At 44.7% G+C, this 16,570-nt stretch overlaps 1 protein-coding gene across 2 annotated transcripts in view; it reads left to right on the top strand.

Annotated features, from left to right (window-relative positions):
* HEMGN (hemogen) overlaps nucleotides 1–16,570 on the top strand; it is a 212,267-nt gene that overhangs the window by 160,774 nt on the left and 34,923 nt on the right. For both annotated transcript variants that reach the window (XM_069626391.1, XM_069626390.1), the window contains exon 3: nucleotides 9,564–9,835. In XM_069626391.1, the coding sequence (XP_069482492.1) occupies nucleotides 9,564–9,835 (272 nt within the window). The remainder of the gene's footprint in view (nucleotides 1–9,563; nucleotides 9,836–16,570) is intronic.

Genomic DNA, 16,570 nt, shown 5'->3' with positions numbered 1-16,570 from the left:
TATTCCTTATTGTATAATTTTGTAGGGATTAAATGCACCACACTCTGTGTAGTCCTGCCGATATCTTCTATAGATATGGGGAGGGACATTGCAAGTTCGCCCTTCAAATATTGGCCCCCGGGATCAGGCATGGCCATACAATTGTCTCGGGCAAGAATGAAAAAGTGGCTCACAGTTGCAAAATGGCTATTCATTCCTTTTGTGACCCTGTTTGAATAGGAACCAAGGGGGAGTTTTTTTATAAAGTGTGATGGAAATTGTGCATTTTAAAGAATATTTATTCTGAAATTGTGGTCAAAACTACTAGCCGCAGAGTGAATCAACTCATCAAACTGGCCCAAATTGGCCAAAAAGTGGCCCACTTTGACTCAAAAAACTGTCCCACAGAATTTTGTGTTTTTTGGTTCAGCCTTGGGCCTATTGCCCTATAGGCCAATCCGTGCCTGATTACATGGCAGGCATGATTATGCCCTTCGCAAAAGTAGTCTCACTCATTTACTGATCATGAAAATGTGGCAAAGGGAACTAAGTGTAGCCTTCACAGTAAAGTAATGTGGCTACTCGGTGCCCTCTACACCACTTCTATCCTTCCTACAAAAGGGATTTTGTATTACCAGCCAGTTCATCACAAATCAGAATAATCTTACTCTCCTGCTAGGTACAGAGCACGACAAAGTTCAGGTTCGAACCAGAAACTAGAATCAGACGCAAGCGCAAACCACCCCTATATTGCATCTGCCTCTGATATGACTGTGTCGGGCATGAAGGGGCAGGAGCAAAAAAGGTGCAAGTGTAGACAGATCAACTGAGCCAACCAGTCTCCCCCTGATGAAGTATTAGTTTGATGAAGCATAGTTTATGTTCAGCTGTGATAGTGCGTGAGTACAATGAGGTGTTAAGACATTAAGGTCCAAATCTGCATCTCAGGTGGATTGCCGAATTTCCTGGAAGAAGGAAGAGGGGAGGGAAGAGGGGCTGGGTTTTTCCTGCTCATGGTAAGTAGGTCTTGGAAACTGGCAAACTATTGTCACAAATATGGTATGGAATGGTAGAATACGGCGTACATTTATGAAATCCGTTTGTGGCCTGAAGAAGTAGTCAGGGAACAAGGTTTCTATGCACAGCTCTGAGCCACAGCTTGGCTGGGAGGTGTTATGATATGATATGGCATTTATAACGCGCCTATACACAAGTGCTTCAAGGCGCGACGAGGCAAGGGAGGGGGACCAGAGGGACGACAGACAGCGATCATACTAGGCCAGGTGTCATTCAGATTGCGCAAGTGCGTGGGAAGGGGGAGGAGAGAAAGTGCAGGGGGGGGGGATGCTGGAGCGACCAGTGCAGTACATGGGATAATATAATAAATAAAATAGAAAAGTATGGCCAGCAGGTGGCAAGTGCAAGGGTAAGTGCAGGTATCAGATGTCACGTGCTGGTGGTGGGACTGTAGGGATACAGAGACAGAGACGGTCCCAAGTGCGGGGGTAACCAGGAGAGCAGTGCAGGTGTGCGACTGGCGGAGAAGGGAACCTGGGCACCGGATCAGAGGGTGGCCAGGTAAACCAGTGCAATGTCAGCCAGGAATCAGCCCGGGAGAGGAGGAGAGAGGTTTCAGTCATAAAGGTTAAAGAGACAAAAGTAAATAATATACTTCCTTCAGCTTGGTTTCATACTGTCGCCAGTGGGCAAACTGATCAGCAGCATAAGCAATATGGTTAATTACCAATGTAAAAGTAACGTACAGGCAAGGTTACACAAATTATTCAATGCATCACTGAATGATCAAAAACTCGAATAAACCATATAATCTAATAACCCATCCCTGGAAGGGAAAACACACAGAAAAGGCAGGCTTCATAAAAAAAACAAACGTACATGCCAGCAGAATCACTTAGAGTAACACTGCAGGCACGAACACATAAGCAAATGGTTTAAACATGGGAAGACAAAAAATAGTTTTTGGAAATTACTTTGTGTAAGCGAAGAAAGGGGGACCTAACCACTGTCTATGGCCCAAGGTGGGTCCAAGGTGACTAGGATTCCTCAGAATGAGAACTTAACCAAACGTGTTCTACCTTAGTCTTATGTAGAAGCTCGAATGTGTGAGACTGGTCTTCAGGGCCCTTCCTTTGGGTTTAAGCTGTGGTATGAAGGTGCCCAGTTTGCTTGGCAGTATTCAATCATTGGGCTGTGTGTTAACAAACAGGAAACTAGATGGCCTGGCAGCCTTCAGGTATTTAATTGGTGTCTATCAGACAGCATGTCTAGATGGTCGGTTCAGATGTCTCAGAGTTGGCGAGCAGGTTGGAGCTGCTCAATTTCAACATGGATGGCCCCAAACTATGTTGGAACGACTGGCTCTCTCAGGTGGCTCAACATGTGAAGTTGTTGTTTGAGACCGAGATGGGGGACTGGTTCCTGAAAGAGTCTTGCAGCTCCATCGCGGTTCAAAGTCGCTCAATGGCTGAAACCTTGCCCAATGTATTTTTCTTGGTCTCCTATGAAATTGAAGTCACCAGGGGTAATGCCTCTTGCCTAGGGATACTTGTATTCTCCTCAAGAAAACCACCATAAGCTGGAGCACGCTTCTCTGTTTTGAATGGGGACTTGTTTGTAAAGGAGTGTCCTCCCCCTCTTACAGCAAATCCTAGATAGATTCCTTAATCACAGTGGAGTTACTGCACTGTTCAGTTTAGCATGCTGGGAGTTCCCGAGCTGATGAAAAAGATATTCCCTGTGAAAAATGTTACTTTTCCTAACCTGTCCGCCATGCTCAGACCCAGACTGCACCACCTGGACAAGTTTAGTAATGCTACCAATCTACCTACACATCTCATGGACACTTTGAATGAAGTCAGTGACACTATAGCTCCACTTAAAAAAAGATCTGTTAAACCAAAAGCCAATAAGAACTCATGGTTCAATGATGCCATCCTGGTTCTCAGACATCTTAAAAGGACTGCTGAAAGGGAATGGCGTAAGCATCCTATTCCTCTGCCACCTTCTTTTTGCAAACAAACAGTAAATAGGTTTAAGGCGGCCATTATCGAGGCCAAGACCTCTAGCTTTAATAACAGGCTTGCACAGGCAAAATGTAGCCCCAGAGAGTTTATCATGATCCTGAGGATATTTGAAGGTAAGGCAACCACTGGTCCAGCGCCTAATAAAGACTAAGCCTGGTGTCAAGGGATTCATGATGAGTTTATCTCTAAAATCGCAAAACATCAACAATCCAACTCTGACCACAGGGAGACTTACAGCCATAATGCAGACCCTATCCATTCTCCCCTTAATCTCACTAAGCCCACATTAGTAACAAACAGGCCAGAGTTCAACTTCACCCCATGTACAGAAGTTGAAATGTTTAAGATCATAGTCTCCATGAAACCCACCTATTGTCGGGTGATAATTACCCCTCCAGCATCTTTAAAGGATGCCTGGACATCCTAATTGACTGGGTTACGAAACTAGTGAATCTATCCTTTGCTGAAGGCCATGTCCCTCTTCTTTTAAAAGAGGTGTAAATTACCCCTCTGTTGAAAAATAATAATCTCAATCCTTTTTCTGCTAAAGATTACAGTCCAATCACAAACGTGCCTTTTTTTCTAAACGTCTTGTGGCCTATCTTCAACTCCAAAGATTTATTGAGGATAATAACATTCTTGGACCTCGACAGTCAGGTATTAGAACCAAACATGGTACAGAAACTGCTTTGCTGGATTTGAAATCCAATCTCTCCAGCATTGTGGACAAAGGTCATCCTGCTCTGCTAATGTTGCTTGACCTTTCAGCAGCTTTTGACCTGGTCGACTTGGTGGCCAGGTTAAGAGACCTGGTGCGTTGTTCAGAAGCTGCTGCCCAATGGGTTGCATCCTTTTTAGGGCCCTGTAGGGCAAGAGTACCCGTGCATGATGCAAGCTCTGCTCCTGTGTCTATATCTAGTGGGGTTCCACATGGGTCTTTTATTTCGCCGACCTTCTTTAACATCTATAAACTGCCTTTCCTGATGCTTCTTGACGACGTGGGTGTCCTTTATACCAACTACGCTGATGACACCGAGGTGGTCATGGAGCTTTCAGGTGTCTGTTCACTGGATTATGTGGGCATTAACACCACTTATGGCGCTATTAAGTGTTGGATGGCAGCTAATTCCCTTGCCCTAAATACCTACAAGACCAAGCTCATGATTGTAGCGTCGGGCTGAGATTAAAAAAACTTCCCACAGATTATCAGAGATTTACCATCGCAGATATTGATATCTCTGTGGCTAAGACTGTTAAGACCCTGGGCGTAATTTCGGACGCCGAGCTAACCATGAAACACCATGTCGCTCACACGGGCCTCCTGTGGTTACATTAATAAATTGCTTAGCCACATTCGCCGTTTATCTCTTCTAAAATCATGTCAGTGTTGGCCACTGCCCTGGTGAATTTACGCCTGGAAAACTGCAACAGTCTGTTGCTTGGCACTTCTCAAGCAACCACTACAGCGCTGCAAGTGATTCAAAATGGGGCGATGCGGGCGACCCATGGCCTTGCAAAACACAACCATATCACTAACGCCATTGGCTCCCTGTGAAACATCATATTACTCATAAAGCCTTAGCTTTGAGTTTTAAGTGCTGGAATCGGGAAGCCCCCAACTATCTCAACGTCTGCATAAAGGAGTACCAGCCAAATAGCCTTTGGAGATCTTATGATCAGGCGAGATGCTGTCGACCTAAATTCAATTTTGCCAGCTTTGGCGGCACCATGTCCAATGTCCAGGCTCCCGTTGCCTAGAAGGCTCTTCCCTCTGACCTGATAAAGATCAAAACTTTTAATGAGTTTAAAAAAAGAATTAAAGCCCATCTATTCAATTGCAACCTCTAAGTGGATAATCATCTAGTGGCATTTTCCTGATTCTTTCATATTTGTTTGTTCTGTTTTGTTTACTGTGCGCCCTGAAACCTACGGGTGTGTGGTACGGTACAAGAATTAAAATAAATAAATAAATACAGAGCTCCAATGCTTCCATACTCCGGCCCATGTTCTGACTCTCTGAGAATAAATTAATCTGCCTTCCATTATCTCCTTTTGCCCATATCATCCCTTGCTCAACAGGCACCAAGTGTTTGTTGTGGGTGCAGCAAGATCTTTAGAAGTCCTCCTCCTTACAAGATGGTGAGGTGTGAAACTCGTATTTGGGACCACAAAAAGCCATCCTGGGATTGGCTAAAGCCATGTGGTGTCAATTATGAAAAGGGGATGCTTCCCGGCAAGTACCACTTTCATCTTTAGAACAGATGAGCGCAAGGCAAGTTTAGTACGTTATTTCTGTTAAAGTTAATGTGGCGACACCTTTGCTCGTAATCACACTGCAACAGTTAAATTTGGAATAATGTTGATTTATTTTTACATAGCATCCAATGAATACAGTGCTAGAACTCTGCCACCAGGTATTATTGGACATTGGAAATGCCAATGTGTTTTAGCATAGGCCCGATTAATTGAAATGGAAACTCAATGCAGCCATTTGGTTTTGGCCCTTAACAGGCGTCTTTGATTATTTTTATACTGATGGGGTAAGAGCTGTCAGCAGACATGCGTGTCATATTAGTCCACCTTCCCAATGCGAATGGGCTATTAAAGAAGATAAGACAAGGAAGCTGAAAAATTAAAGATGCATGTCACTTTGGTGTCTGAACTGTGGTCGTTTCACCTTTCAGCTTTGTCCTGTGACTTTGGACTGTGCACAGCAGAAATATACATGTATGCATTATATTAGGTGTCATTGATTAAATGACTTATTCCCTAAGCCACAAGTCAGCTCATCTATAACAACTGTGATGAAGCATCAACAGAACGCATTAAACAGATTAAGGTTTAGCACCTTTATTTTCACAAGCAATAGGTTGGGTTGGAATGAATGCCTATAATGGTGGGGGACTTCCCCATTAAACCACAGGCTATTTTACTCAAAGACCTGAACAAAAACAGTTCTCAGGATTTTCAAATAATATGTTGAGAGATTACCTGATTTTACCCAGTCTATCTGGTCTGTTCCCTACCCTGTGAGTCCAAGGCTTACTCTTCTTTGCTGTTTTACAATACAAAGGTGTACTGGCCAGTGAATCCCTGTAAGGCCTAGGGCTAAACCTCTAAAGGACAAAAACGTGTTATGATGGATTTACTCAAATGGTCCCATTCAAAGTGTCCTCCTGTGTAGGAGAGAAGTGTTTTGCCAGTGTGCCAGCAAGCTTCCATGCGAGTACTGATTTCTGCTGGTTTTGCAAGTGGCCACTCTCCCACATGCCATTCTCTTTTCGCACACTGTTGAGGTAAGAGTCTGAGGGCTCCCTATCACCTCCACTGCACTATCTTCATCATTTGCACCTTGTCCAGGCGCCAAAACACCTGTTCTCTCTGGTCCTTGCTTGCTGCTCCATGTGTCTTTCCCCTCAAAAGTCTCATCAGCGGTGTCCGCCCCATTATATCCCTCTCATGGCGATATCCACCGTACACGCTATTGTTCTCTTTTTGGTGGGTTTGTAGTTCGTTTCATCACAATTGCACCGGTGGTTCATGGGGCGTTCACACTCGTGACTCTCGTTGGTTGGGTTGAACTCAGTTTCCATTCACTTCCTCTTCCTGTTGCCTGTTGTGCCTCTCCCCACTTCTGCGTCTTCTGCGTCTGTTCCTGCCTGCCATTTCAGACGCTCTGCAGTTCCATGCACCGCTGTAATCTTCCCACCATAAAGTGATCAATTCCTGGGCGACTGATGTGTTGCACGCTTTATCATTAAATCAATGTACCTCTGAACAATAAGCCAATACGTGCTTCTGAAGGCAGATGTGATATGATTCACACAGTCTGGCTGCATTGTGTATTCGAGTCTCTTTAGTCGCTGACACGCTATCCTTTGAGGGAAGACAAGGAACAGAAACATTTTCCTATGGTTGAGGAAGTGTAACTGCTGTAATTTGGAGTTCAATGGACAGATTGTGGGCAAGCAAAACTGTAAAATGTTTTGGATTCCGTGGAAAGGCTAGGGTATTTCCTCAAGGACATCAGGAAGGGTTTAGGGGATTCGGGTTCTGAGTTAAGACACAGACTCCTGTCTTGGATGGATTACACATTCATTTTTTACAGACGCTGTTTTAAGTTACCAGGAGTTCTTTTTCATTGACATCGTTATACAGAGAGTGCAAAGAGACAAACAAACAGATAAAAAGATGTTAAAGACAATAGGGAAGAGTGCCAGTCCCTGAGAAACTCTTCAGAAAGGTGAGCGAAAGGAAGATGCAAAGCCTAACTAACTAACTAGATAGGTTTTTGTATAGCACAACACTCCCCCAGGTGTCTCAGGGCGCTCACAGCCTAGGACAGACACAGCTGTGACACGTGAGGTGAGAAAGGAGAGAGATCAGTCAAGGGAATTACCATATGCCTTTTTTGTGGCACTGTTGGTCAGAATAGAATGCTCTATGCTGAGTTCTTTACATTTGTCAAATAATGGAGTGTGCATTTTCCAATCTTGACACAGGTTATTGTTATTGGAAAGTTAAATGTGAAAAATGACATAGGCAACATTTAGTTGTGTGTATTTGATATGTGGGTTGTCCGTTTGAAAAACTGGTTAAAAAAAACTATTAATGTTTCTGACAGAATTTTTGAAAAATAATTGAGATGTAGTCATCTACAAGCAGAGCCATCATCATCATTATAGTGAAATGGAATATCTCATCCCAATTTACAACTCAACATCTCCCCACAGCTTGAGTAGTGAGAATATGGGGTTGCGGAAGAAGGCTGTGCTCGATGAGTCATTCATTATTCATCCATGCTTGCAATCTACAAGTGCTTCAAAATTAACTCAATGAAAGTCACACAGTGGCACACCAAGGCCACTCATAATATCAAAGAATCCTTTTCATTGTTTGTTGACTTTTTTATTCTCATTTATACTTGCTCATTTGGGTCCATGCGATTGAAGAACTGACTGTACAGTTTTTAAGAAGTAACCATTAAATCTCTATAATAAATGTGATATTTACTCCATGGATATCACTACCATTAAGACGTCATTACTGGTGCCACTAAATCAACCGTTGAATTAATTGATTCACAAGTGAGTTGCCATTTAGTGAGAGGATGTATTCAAATATGTTTGCATTCACATATGTATGGCCACTTTTTCAAGTGACGAAACAAAGCAAATGCTGCTGTTATGCTCAATGGGCCTCATTACGAGTCACCCGGTATGGAAATAACGGTGGCGGTAAACCCGCCGCCACCGGTGTTTCCATACCGGGTGATTCGGAGTCCTGCAGGCGGACATGGAAACACCGGCACCATCACGAGATGGTGCCGGTGTCCATGGTCCCCATTCCCATTGAGTCCTATGGGACTCAATGTGAATGGGGATTAACCGAATTCCGCCTCTGGAATTCCCGGGACACCGGGGTTGTAATGCCCCGGTAATTACGGGAATCACGGAGGCGGAATAGTAATACAAGTCCGGCGGTAACTAAGCCGGAAAAACCAGCAAGTTACCGCCGGACTCGTAATGAAGCCCAATGTCTCTGTGCCCTGCTGCCCAGTCTGCCACTCCCACTTCTTCTCTGATTCTCTCCTTGCCCCTTTCCATTAGGACTCCACACCGCCGTAGATAGAACAACATCCCTCCTCTATTCCTGCACTGAAATCGGCACATGAACTCAACCTCCAAACCATTGAAGGACACTACCTTCACCCAGGACATTGCCCCTCGCCATTAATGTCATGCTTCTCCTTCCCCATTTTGTAGACACTGAACATTCAAGCTGCATTTGAGATATCAAACTACATGGATATGCTGTACATAGTTTATGCTGTCTGACCGTGCTGTCCCCAGCGCATAATGTTCCCACTATGATCCTCCTCCTCCACCCACTGTGCCACATCCGGTCCGTGTTGTACTCACTCCTTATGGAAAGCATCCAGAGAAGGGATTTCTGCAGCACTGATGTTGTTCTCATGTGCAGCTTTTCTGTTCGACGCTCCCACTTTTTATTAATATATAAATGCAAAGATGAATATGTGAACGTTGCTAGCAGGATTATATTTCTGCTCATAAACACATAATTTCAGCTGGACCATCAACACCAAGCAAAGGTATTACATATGGTGTGGACAGGAGGGAGGGCAGGGATTGGGGCAGTGTAAGGCAGAGGCGAGGGAGCTGGCAGGTGAGGTCTGAAGTAGGCAATCAGAGTACTTCGAAGTTGAGCATGTACCAGCCAGTAATGGTGATGACCCAAGCATCCTCATTGGCTGGCAGCCAACTGCCGGGCTATTATCTGTCTATGCCTCGAGGATACCTACGAAAAGTGACACATACAAAAACTCAATACATTATTCCAAATGAAAAAAAAAGATTTTTTCAAGAATTTCAAATAACATAATCATACATCATTCTAATGCGGGTTTATTTTAGCCCTTTGTAAATATTTTCTTTGACAACAGAAATAATTTTTCAGACTAAAAAGGCATAATGACAATCCAGCACATAATTCGTTTTTTATGCTTCACTGTTCCTAAAGGCACGAGGCCAAAAGTAAACGGCAACGGAAAGACAAAGGATCGGGATCTGGGAGAGGCAGACGCAGAGGTAAAGAACCAGAGTTAGAACCAGAGCCAGAGCCTGAACCAGAACCCGAACCAGAAGCCCCCGTCGAGCAACAGGCAGAGAATGGGCAAGCAACAGAGGAGCTTGAGCAAGCAGCAACTGTGTCAGAGGAACATGATGTGATAACTGCATCCCAAGTTGAGGTGGTGGGTGATGCCTCACCAGACGAGCTTGTTCTGGTTTCAGGTGAGTTTACAGCAAGCATACGGAAGAAATAGATATAGATGGAATCAATGTAGCTGATCGTTAATGGACATTGTTATGTTATGTTATTTTGATTTGTACTGCACACTGCTGCAATTTTCATGGTATAGAATTGCTCTGGCAGATCTGAAAAGTTGGGAGGGCTCAGTTAGTGGGATTGAGATGGAAAAGCACAAGAGAGCTTTGATGTGCTGTTTGTAGCTTCAGTTTGGATTTTTTTTCTCTATGGTCTGGTTTGTTTTTACTTGATCGACGTTATGTGGTATTTGGTGCATGAGTGTTCAAAGGGTGATTTGTGTGCAATTGGTTTCTTGTTGGGTACTGTGGAGTGTCTGTAGTTGGTGGTTGTTGGTTTTTTCTGTGTCTGGTCTATTCATTGTTTGAGGGTGAGTGGGCAGAGGATTAGAGAGTTTTTTGTAGGGTTAACGGGCAGTGGTCTGATTCATTTTCTGAAGGTTATGTTGATCCAATGAGTTAGTATTATTCTATGGTGATTTGCAGTAGGACGCGTCATTTCTTTGGGTGGACCTGTTTCAGGCAATCAGATTTTTGTTGCTTTCGATGTTTCTATTGTTCTGGGTTGGCGGTTTCTTTCTATGATGTTTCCCATTTAGCTTTGTGTGTTGAAAGAGCCATGTTTTTAATGATTTTCTGAACCTAGGAGATCTTTTGTTGTTCGTGTTTCCTTTGTGAGTGAGTTCCAAAGTCTCGGTGCTATGCAAGAGAATGCTGAATCCCCAAATGTATGCTTTGAGTATTGTTTCGGTTCAAGGAGAATGTCATTGCTGGACCTTAATGTTTGTTTTGGTTTGTAGATGGAGATTTTTACCTGCATGAATTCTGCTCCTTGGCTCTGGATTGCTCTGTGTATAAAGCAGAGCGTTTTGAAGAAAATTAGTTTTTTTGACTGCTAGCAAAGGTCAGTGTTCTCAGTGCTGGTGTGATGTGTACTTGCTTAGTGAGTCTGAGCAGTAGTCTTGCTTCTGCGTTCTGCATTCATTGTAGATTTCTCATAAGGTATTCTGGAATTTGCAAGATAGATGCTGTTGGCATAGTCTATTCTTGACATGACGGGAGAAATGACGGCGAGTGTTCTTTGTGGGAAGGCAAAGAAGTGGAGTATCCTCTTGATTGTGTGTAGGTGGATGAAGCATTTCTTTACTACTGTGTTGACTTGCGGTTCAAGTCAAGTGTTAGTTCGTTGTCCATTAATATTCCAAGATTTTTGACCACTTTGGAAGGTTCTTGTGGGTTCACTAATTCAGCGGGCCTTGGAATATGGTGATGGTTCGACAGGTCATTGAGTGCGAGCATGATTTCTGTTTTGTCCGAGTTGAGTTTAAGCCTGTTGGTACTCATCCAATGGTTTATTTCTGTGAGACAGTTGTTAAGGGTTGGGTTTTATTCTTAACTAGTCTTGATTTTGTAGATGATTTGTGTGTCATCTGCGTAGTTGTAGCAGGTGAGGCCGCGTCTTTTGATGAGGTTAGTGAGGAGGGTCCTGTAGATGATTAATAGTATAATGGTGAGAGTGATGAGCCTTGTGGGACTCCACAGTTTTTCAGGGTGTTGACTCGAATGGTGCTATCCAAGAAATTTCTGTTCTTTCTGCCATGAAGACTTTTAGCCAGAGTAGCGCAGTGTTGCCAATTCCTAAATCTTCAAGTCTTTTGATGAGTGTTTCGTAGTGGACTGTGTCCAAGGCTGCTGATAGATCAAGTAGTATTAGTGTCTATTTGACGTTGGAGTCTGCGTTGGTTTTTAGATCGTCCCATATTGATAGTAGTGCTGTTTCCATTCCTCTAATGGGAATGAAGCCTATGTGCACCTGGTATAGTGTCTGATTGTTTTCTTTTTATTCATTTGTTTTTAACATATGTTTATTATTTTCAACAAAGAAGCAAATTACAACAGTGGTTCAGTGACTCCCCCACCCCGAAGTCCGTTCACTGTTCATGTCCCCATCCTATTTATACCAAAACAATGCTTATGGGTAGGTCCGTGATCACCTGCTGCAATGCCTTTCATTTATGCATCTCCCCATTAACCACCAACTCATCATCTCCCACCCCACTTCAAAGTTCAACACTTTATGTCCAGTCTCATAGGTTACCTCCCATCGAAATTCAATTGGCTCAGTCTTGCTTGCAAGATTAAATACTGTCCATAAGGGCCCCATACACCTTTAGACTTAGCACAAGGGTGAACCACCATTCCATATGCAGTCCCCTTCTAATTACAGTAGAGAATGTCCTATTTCCATTGTTCTTTTGTAGGACCCTGAGCCCTTCCCCATACCATTGCCACCCTCCTTTTCGTCAACAGTAATAGCAGCCCGGCCAACCTCCTCACTCGACCTGCAACATGTTTATTATAGTCCAGTAGAGCTACCACCGGCTTTGGTTCCACTCGTTCCCCTACTATGTCACTCAATATCTCAAACACCTCCTCCGAGAAGTGAAACACAGGGTGGGCAGCTCCACGCCACATGGAGGAAGTCTCCCAGTAAGGCTGCGCACCCGAGGTATTTATCTGGGGTGTCAAGGAAGACACTTTGTAACACCATGGCAGTGTAATAGAATTGATGGAGAAATGTATTTTCTTAGTTTATTTATTTATTGGGTATTTATAATGCGCCTATACAGCACAAGGTGTAACCAGGCGCAACAAGACAAAAAAGGAGAGAGGGACAGGGATGAAGAACAACAGAACCGGTCTTACTAGGCGTTGAGTCATTTGGATCGTTCAAGTGTAGTCACAAGAAATGCAGGGGAGTGGGAAGGGGGACGGAGTGCCGGTCAGAGCGTAATGCACTAATGCTAAGAAGGTAAAGGAAGTGCAGGTCGGAGTGGCGAGTGCGAAGGGAGGCAAGGTGGAAGAGTGACAGGGGAATGCAGAGAGTGCAGGGGAAAGAAGGACTATGTGCTATTTGCGAGGAAGGGGCTGGATGGGCTCAAATGGGGTGCATGCCCAACCAGGCTAGTGCAGGGGGAGGGAGCCCAGAAGGGCAAGTGCAGGTTAGGGGGTCCAGGGGAGACCACGTGCTGGAGTAGACTGGTCAAAGAGGGCCTGGTGCCCTGTAAGAATAAGAAGGAGCCAGGAAGCCAGTCAAAATGAGGCAGGGGGGGACATTAGCAGGGAAGGAGGATGAGAAAGGGAGGGTCTTGAGAAACTTCCACAACCTTAGGAGATCTGGCTCAAATCTGAGACAGGCAGGGAGGCAATTACAGAGGGGGGCACCTGCAGAAGAGAGAGAGATCTAACTACCACTCTCTGCTTGGAAAAGAGTCTGATCCGCAGAGAGTTGGAGCTAGAAGACCGACGTGCTCTAGCAGGGAGGTATTTAGGGAAAGAGAGTTGGATGTAGTGGGGTCCCAGGCCCCAGAAAGCCTTGTGGATGATAAAGAGGGTCTTGAACTTGATTCTCGCAGCAACCGGAAGCCAGTGGAGAGATTCTAGGGCTGGAGAGATGCAGTCCCTGGGCTTGAGGCCAAGTATAAGTCTTGCAGTCCTATTCTGGATTAGGTGAAGGGGGCAAAGGGAGGATTTAGACAGATTGAGGGGGAGGTTGTTGCTGTAGTCCTAGAGAGGACTGAGCTCTGGAGACATAGAGTTTCTGGGGGAAGGTGAGGAATGGGAGAATGCGTCTGAGGAGGTGCAGCTGGAAGTGGGCCTTCTTGGCAAGGTCTGTGATGTGAGGAGAGAAGGAGAGAGAAGAGTTGAAGATGACACCACAGTTTTTTGCCTCACAAGAGGGTGAAGGGTGGGGCCCATGGAGGGCAGGCAGAGATTAGGAGGGAAGGAGGGAGCTGGGGTCCCAATGAGAAGGATCTCAGTCTTACTGGCATTAAGGCAGAGATCATCAGCAGCACATCATGCCTACATAGCAGTCAGACAGTCAGGAATGAGAGAGGAAGAAGAGGAGGCAGTGGAGGGAAGCTTGAAGGAGAGCTGCATGTTGTCTGCATAACACTGGTGAGGAGAGAAGGCAGAGATCAAATTGGATAGAGTGGCGAGGTATAAGTTGAAAAGCCATGGCGAGAGGATAGAGCCCTGAGGGACGCCGCAGGTGGAAAGTGTGATGGAGGAGAGAAAAGGACCCAGTTGTACCTAGGATGGTCTACCATTCCAGTGCCAGGTCTGTGATGCCAAGAGAATCACGGAGTCAGTTTATAAGGGTGTCATGATTTACTGTATCGAAGGCAGAGGAAAGGTCAAGAAGGATAAGATCGGAGGGAGAGTTGAAATCGAGATTAGAGAGCAAGTCTTCACGGGTGTTTCGGAGAGCAGTTAAGTGCCTCTGGCTGCTCTGAAGCCAGACTGGTGGTTTTGGTGACAACCAACACATTCAGGGTGATGCTTCAGCTGGGAGATGACCAGCTTCCCAAAGAATTTGCCCAGGAAGGGGGATAATGTAGATAGGGCCGTAGTTAGCCAGACAGGAGCGGTTGGCAGAAGACTTTTTGAGGGGAGTGTGCACAAGGTAGTGCTTGAGGAATGGCAGAAAGGAGCCAGTGGCAAACACGTGATTGCAGAAATCAGCCAAGGCTGGAGCAATGGAGGTAATGTTGTCCTTGATAGTTCTGAAGCAGCAGGGGACCACCTGTTTGGAAGAGACTTTCGTAGAGAGCACTTGTTAAGAGACCTCATCTGGTGAGATGAGTGAGAAAGAGGAGAGCAGAGGGAAGGGAAGAGGGGGGCCAATGGAGGCCTGAGAGCGGAGAGGGAGAATGGAGGGGTGTAGAGGAGATGTCCTGAGTTTTGGTTATGAGGCAAGAGGCCAGTGCAGGGGGGTCAGGGATGGCAGATGAGAAAAGAAGACTGAAGTAGGAGTGGCAGGTTCCTTGCAGATTTTGAACAGTTCAGCCATGTTGTTAGTAGCTCCAGATATGCGGGCTTGGATATAGACCTCCTTCTGCACAGCAATACCGCTACACCTCATTAGTCATAGCAGAATCCAACGTTATCTCCCATTTCTTGCGAGATGACTCTGCCCATCCCTCCCGAGTATCCAATATTTTATTATAGAGCCTGGATACTGTCCTGTTATTGTCCACTGACCTTATTATGTCATCCATGACAGGGGCCATTTCTGGTTCTTTCGGAAAGGTTGGAAATAAGCCTTTCAGGGAATCTTGTAACCAGAAATATAAAAACAAATCCAGAGAGGTAACATTCCCTTTATCCTTCCATCCCTCTACTATTAGAAACTGCCCTTCTGGAAAGTGGTATCCAAAACATAAAATGCATAGCCATGCCATGCAAGGCCCGTATTCTGGCTCACTAGTTAGCGATAAACACGGATTGTGGGTAACCAGCATTTGGAGAGACTACATAACCGGTGCCAAATTTTCCTGCGGGTTCTTGACAAAAAGTACCATGTTTTCTGCATAGAGAGTCACCACCACCTTATGATTGTACAACTGTATCCCCCTATGAGAAAGAAAAACCTGAGTATCCTTTGTTTTGCACCCAATTTCATTGGCTCATGGTGAAATGGTCAAACTATGTTTTCAGTTTCAAATTAGATTCTCAAATTTCAAGATTCTTTCCTCTTCAAATAATACATCAATTTCAGATTGTTTTGTCAATATCAAAATGATTCTTATCTTCAAATGATATATCAATTTCAAATTGTTTCATTGATTTTTTCAAATTGTTTCTTTGATTGACTTGTTAATTCCCTCAAGGTAATTCCCTCAAAGTAATTCCCTCGACACATGTTTCTCCATTTCCTTATAATGGTTCATCAGGAGGGATACATGGTTTTTAATTTTTGCTCCTTTAGCGTTGTAGGATTAGTGCCCTATTACAAGGCGTCTGATAGTAACAGTCTTGATGTAGTAATTGGCCGTAATGTTTTTTATAGTCAACCTCTTTCTCATGTACAGGATGGTCCCTGTTTTGTAAAAAGCAGTATTCCCTTTTTGTTAAACATAGCCTTTTCCGTGCAGCATGATATCCCCCTATGTACATGACTGGTCCTCAGCAATTCAGCTAGCGGCTCGATCGCTAGGGCAAACAACAGGGGTGAGACAGGGCATCCCTGCCTTCTGCTTCTCCCCAATGAGATGACTGGCTTTAGGTGGCCTATCACCCTGATTAGAGCATTGGGTGAAACATAAAGCAATGACACCATGGATATAAACCCCTCCCTCATTCACATTCTCCGCAGCTGGACACACCGCAGGCAGTAGACCAAACATGCGGCACAAATCATAAGATATAAGGCGTCCCGGGATTAATCCATATTGGTCCTCTTCGACACATTTGTTCATCAGATGAGCTAATCTCGTAGCCAGCAGTTTCGCTAATATCTTATTATCCAGATTGATAAATCAGATTGGGCGGTAGGAAGAGCACTCATCCGCTGCCTTCCTGGGTTTCAATAACACAGTGACCACCACTTCCTTCATAGTAGTCGGTAATTGCCCCTCCCATAAAGCTTCTTGATATACCTCTAAAAGATGTGGTACCAGCCGTGATGCAAAGTACTTATAAAGCTCAGCCGTAAAGTCGCCTGGGCTGGGAGCCTTCCTGGACGCCAGCGCCTTAATTGCCTAGATGATTTCATGCTCTACAATGGGCCAACACAACCATTCCCGCTCCTCTTCTCCACACCAATAAATTGCCACATGATCAAGAAATGCACCTAACTCGGACTGTGAAGCATGAGTCTGTGATGACTAAAGGCAAGAGTAGAATGCACCAAATGAT

The sequence above is a fragment of the Ambystoma mexicanum genome, chromosome 6p, assembly GCF_040938575.1.
Source record: "Ambystoma mexicanum isolate Mex_15411 chromosome 6p, UKY_AmexF1_1, whole genome shotgun sequence".
Taxonomy (NCBI): Eukaryota; Metazoa; Chordata; class Amphibia; order Caudata; family Ambystomatidae; genus Ambystoma; species Ambystoma mexicanum.
Note: the sequence above shows the minus strand (reverse complement) of the source record. Positions and strands in the feature narration are given on the sequence as shown.